Source organism: Microplitis mediator, chromosome 11 (genome assembly GCF_029852145.1).
Source record: "Microplitis mediator isolate UGA2020A chromosome 11, iyMicMedi2.1, whole genome shotgun sequence".
Taxonomy (NCBI): domain Eukaryota; kingdom Metazoa; phylum Arthropoda; class Insecta; order Hymenoptera; family Braconidae; genus Microplitis; species Microplitis mediator.
Window position 1 is genome coordinate 9,572,299 of NC_079979.1, and position 4,790 is coordinate 9,577,088.

At 38.4% G+C, this 4,790-nt stretch overlaps 1 protein-coding gene across 1 annotated transcript; it reads left to right on the forward strand.

Annotated features, from left to right (window-relative positions):
- The first annotated feature begins 317 nt into the window (after nucleotides 1-317).
- Nucleotides 318-932, forward strand: LOC130676955 (uncharacterized). The gene has a single exon (XM_057483466.1). It carries the CDS (start codon nucleotides 318-320, stop codon nucleotides 930-932), a length of 615 nt encoding a protein of 204 aa, XP_057339449.1.
- Nucleotides 933-4,790: the final 3,858 nt, after the last annotated feature.

Genomic DNA, 4,790 nt, shown 5'->3' on the forward strand with positions numbered 1-4,790 from the left:
AAAATCATGCTTAGTTAGGGTTAAAAAAATTTACAAATTTAAAAAACGGTCGATTTTTGTGTATTTTTGAGGTTTTTTAAAGTTTTCTAAAAATCTGAGGGTGTACGGGTTAAACGGACTTCGGATTCGGATTCAGCGGGTCAAAATACATGAGAATAAATCGGTCCCGTCAAAAGTACAGAGAACTTATTTTTTTTTGTGTGCCGGTGATATCAATCGTTGTTTTAATACATATTGTAGGATTAATAATTAAAAGCTATGATCACAATCACGCTCCAGATCGTGCAAGTATTAAAATACGAAAAGCCGTCAACAAAATGAAAAAGACGGCCAAATCATCTAATGAAGCTACTGGTGTAATCGTTTCTGATAGTATTGCTAATGTTAGTGATGTTGCGATTGTTGACCTGCCAAACAAGAGTTGTTTGAATCGTACAGTTCAGCGTCAAAGAGCTAAAAATAATCCTCAGCTAACTAATCCAGTTGATCGCGTTGATCTTGTCATACCACATCATTTTTCTACAACACAAAACGGTGAGAAATTTTTACTCCACGATAGTGGTGGTAAGAATCGATATTTACTGTTTTCAACTCAAGCGAACTTGAGATTTCTATCTAATTGCAAAGTATGGATGGTTGATGGAACCTTTAAATGCGTACCAGCTACATTTTTGCAATTATATACGATTCATGGGATGCGTAACGGTAAAGTTTTACCTCTCGCATATATTTTGGCGCCAAATAAAACAGCTCGCTTATATACGGAAGTTCTAAAGAAATTAATAGAATTAAAACCTGATCTGAAACCAAAAACGATGATTGTTGATTATGAGAAATCATTTATCAATGGATTAAAGGCGTGCTTTCCAACTACCAAAATCCGAGGTTGCCATTTTCACTATGGCCAATGTATTTATCGTCACGTACAGTAAACTGGTATGCAGACACGATATGACAACGATATTGAATATTCTGTTGCTATGCGTATGCTCATTGCTTTGGCTTTTGTTCCTGAAGATGACGTACATGACGTGTATGAAGAATTGATCAATTCTGAATATTTTACGGATAATCAAGATGATTTAAAAGAAATTATTAAATACTTCGAAGTGACATGGATCGGTCCTAATGCGACTGCCTGCAAATGTCCCAAAACGGCTAATGTCCCTAATAGAAAAAAAAAGAAGCGCAATCGATTAATAGAAATAAAAAATAAAAATAATAAAGTTAACTAATTAATATGCAGATGGAGAGTAGGAGATAAAAATATTAAAAATTCATAACCGAAGCCAATTACAAACAGTCGGAACACTGCGTGGGTGTACTGAAAATGCCATTTCATCTAAAATATAAGATGGTGAGCGGTGATAAAAAAAATAATTCTCAAATTGTCGGGGTTCAGATAGTTAACCGCGGTTTGTTTTTTAATGCTCGACCTCCTAAGGACCTTACCAATTCGTACTTTGACATTCTTCAGGAACTTTCGAGTTTCCCTAATTATAATGGTCTCGTAGCTACAAATCCAGTTAATGCCACCGAAAAAAACACGTGACATCCTGGATGTCTAACAGGCTGATCCCCGGATATTCTCCAGGAAATTTTTATAATTATCAAATACTTATCTCGTAAAAAAGTGCACCAAATTGTAGCCGACGAGGAAATTCAAACCTCGTACACTTGGGAGCAATACAATTTTTTTTTTCTTACTTATGAACGAATTTCGGTTTATTTCACACTTTTAATCCATCGAGATAATGATTTTGGAGCTCTGCGAATAAAAATAACATCCTACAGTCTTAAAGGTTTTCCAGGCTGATTACCTGGGTACATGTAAATCATATAAATAAGTTGACTTGAGTAAGAAAATTTTAATTCAAGATAAAAATTCAAAGATAACTATTTATTTGGTGCACGGCTTATTAGTTTATTCAAAAATAAACTATATGAATTGAAAACGACAAGTGATATAATGATAAAGTAATCAGTAAAAACTATCATTCTAAATAGTAATTTTCTCGTTTATGATTAAAACGTGAATAATTACAAAATAAGTATGAACATTCATTGTCTATGCAAGAAAAATCACTGTTTGAACTTTTAAAATAGTAACTGATTTTTAGAAAATTGATGACCCGTATTATAAAATTAATTAAGTAAAATGCCCATACTATATGAATACCGCTGTGTTTAAACAAGATTAAATTGGAGCAGTTTTATAATTTTTATATTATAAAATAATTCTAGTTATTAACATTGATCCTAACAGTCTACCTTCTCTACTACGAAGCTTTGTGTTGCAAAATTGCCATGCAAGAATAAAAAATTGTGTAAGAAGGACACTTTAATATATTTCACTTGCTAGTAGATAGAACCAGATATTTATTTAACAGTTAAACATTATTGAACCCGACAACTAATCGTATAATATGGACAGTTAATAATAAGTAATATAATAAGGGAAAGGGACAGAGTAGCTAGATGACGTCACGTTGGGTCCTCTCGGAGGGCCCCGTCGGAATGCCTCTTCTTCGTCAGCCTCAATGTCCATCTCACCCTTCTCTAGTGGGGGTGAGCCTTGTCACAGGCTGGGGGTAGCTCCTGACGTCAGAGGCTACAGGCCTCAAGATACCTATCGAGCAAAAGGCTCGATATTCAGGAACGAGTAGCTTACAGTCGGCCGTCCTGATGATGGTCGCGTCCTCGCGGCAAATAGTCAGTTGAAGCTCCAAGTGTTTTCATCACTGCGCCTCAACTCCGTTTTTACCTTTAATCTAGAAAATCAATTCATACCTTATTAGTATTATTTCAGTGTAATTTATCATGCAATATCATGCTGCCACTTCTTCCGTAAAAACCGGATAAAACATTATCTGCATTCATAACATATAAATAAAACTCTATGTCAATAGAAATTATTAATAATTTGTGCTCCTAGTAAACATAACATGCGGATAGACAGCTGTGGGTGCAGCCCAACTGTCTTAATTTAATGTAACATGCTTAAGTCATAAGTGGCTACTCGACGTTTTCCGAGTAGCACCATGCGTTCGTCTTGCTGACCTTGGCAACGTTGTCATGTTGCCAGATCATCAGAACTACAGTCACCCGAGCCACCACCAACCGGTGCAGGTCGTATCTCACGACGTTTCGCAACTCGAGATGACTGTCCGCCCTCAGAACCACTACCAACCGGTGTGATCGTATTCACGATCCTTCGCAGTTCTGCCAGCCTCCAGAACCACCATCAATTGGTGTGGTCGGATCCATGACCCTTCGCAGTTCTGTCAGCCTCGGGCCTCGCAACTCGAACCACCACCAACCGGTGCAGGTCGTACTTTACGACTTTTCGCAGTTCGAGTGCCTTGTTACTCTCGTCAGAACCACCACCAACCGGTGCAGGTCACACAAAGTGTGACTTTTCGCAGTTCTTCCGATACTTCAGCCTCTAGAGACGCAGTCCTAGAGACCCCTTTCCGTTTCCAGAACCACCACCAACCGGTGTGATCGTATGGACGACCCTTCGCAGTTCTGTCAACGTCTTATTCTGCATCTAGAATCACCACCAACCGGTGCGGGTCGTACTCCACGACTTTTCGCAATTCTAGTGCAACCTAGCCTCTCTAGAACCACCACCAACCGGTGCAGGTCGTATCTTACGACTTTTCGCAGTTCTAGGTAGGCCTTAAGCCTTCGATAATCACCGCCAACCGGCGCAAATCGTCCTCGCGATGTTTCGCAATTCTCGAAGTCATTCTGATATCAGAGCAAGTATGGTCCGATATTTCCACGCCAAGGTACCCGCCTTAGTGTAGTTGGTCCTTATCTGGGGTACAATCTCCCTTGAGATTATCGATCTTCTAGATTACTGACCACTCGGTGCTTCTATATAATCCCACGAATTCATTCGTCGCGTGCCTCCGAATACTGCCGTTTACTGCGCCAAAACCATCTGCAGTCTTCTATTTTGTTTAATACAGTAGTCTCACGCAAGTTAGCTTTGTTTTGCAATATTCCACGCAATTTCACACCAGATAGGATTATTGTTGTGACAATCCTATCTGCGCATCCTTAAAGTCGAGCTGTCAACTTCCACGATGTGAATGAATATTCTACCTGAAACAACTTAAAGCTCTTAACGACTTAAGTATCTCATTATCAGAATTTCTTTCTGGGTTGCTGATCACTGTGCTATCAGCACTTGGTGATCACCCATGAACCCGCAAATCCGTGCGTAGGCGAACCTTCTAGAACTACTGTCAATTGAAGTAAGATCCTCTTACAATCCCTGAGGCTGGTCATAGAAGTAGTTCTAAGCAAAGTAATAATCCTTTGCTGTATCTTACGCCATTGCACACCAAGTAAGATTGTGACTGCGACAATCCTTCCAAATTGTTTTCGAACTTGACTGAGACTGACAATTCGAATCAACGTTCCACCTGAAACAACAATGTCCTCGACAACGTATGAATCTCATCGTCGAGAATTCTAATGACTTGATACGAGCCAGCGTACTGGGAATTTTTTGGGAATGTTTTGTTAATCGTAACCATCGTTATCGCTAAACATTTATTTTATTTAGATTTAACGTTATAGTTAGTACAGTAACTATCAATTTTTAGTTTTCTGTAGGAATAAGAGTCAACGATTAAATCTTTTACTTTGGTGCCTGTTGCATGTCCGTATGACAATTGCAACTTCACCTTCAATAATAGTTGAATACTGCCGAATTAATTTCAACTCTTTAAATTCACGATACTCTCAATTTACTCAGAAAAATAGTAAGTCAAACA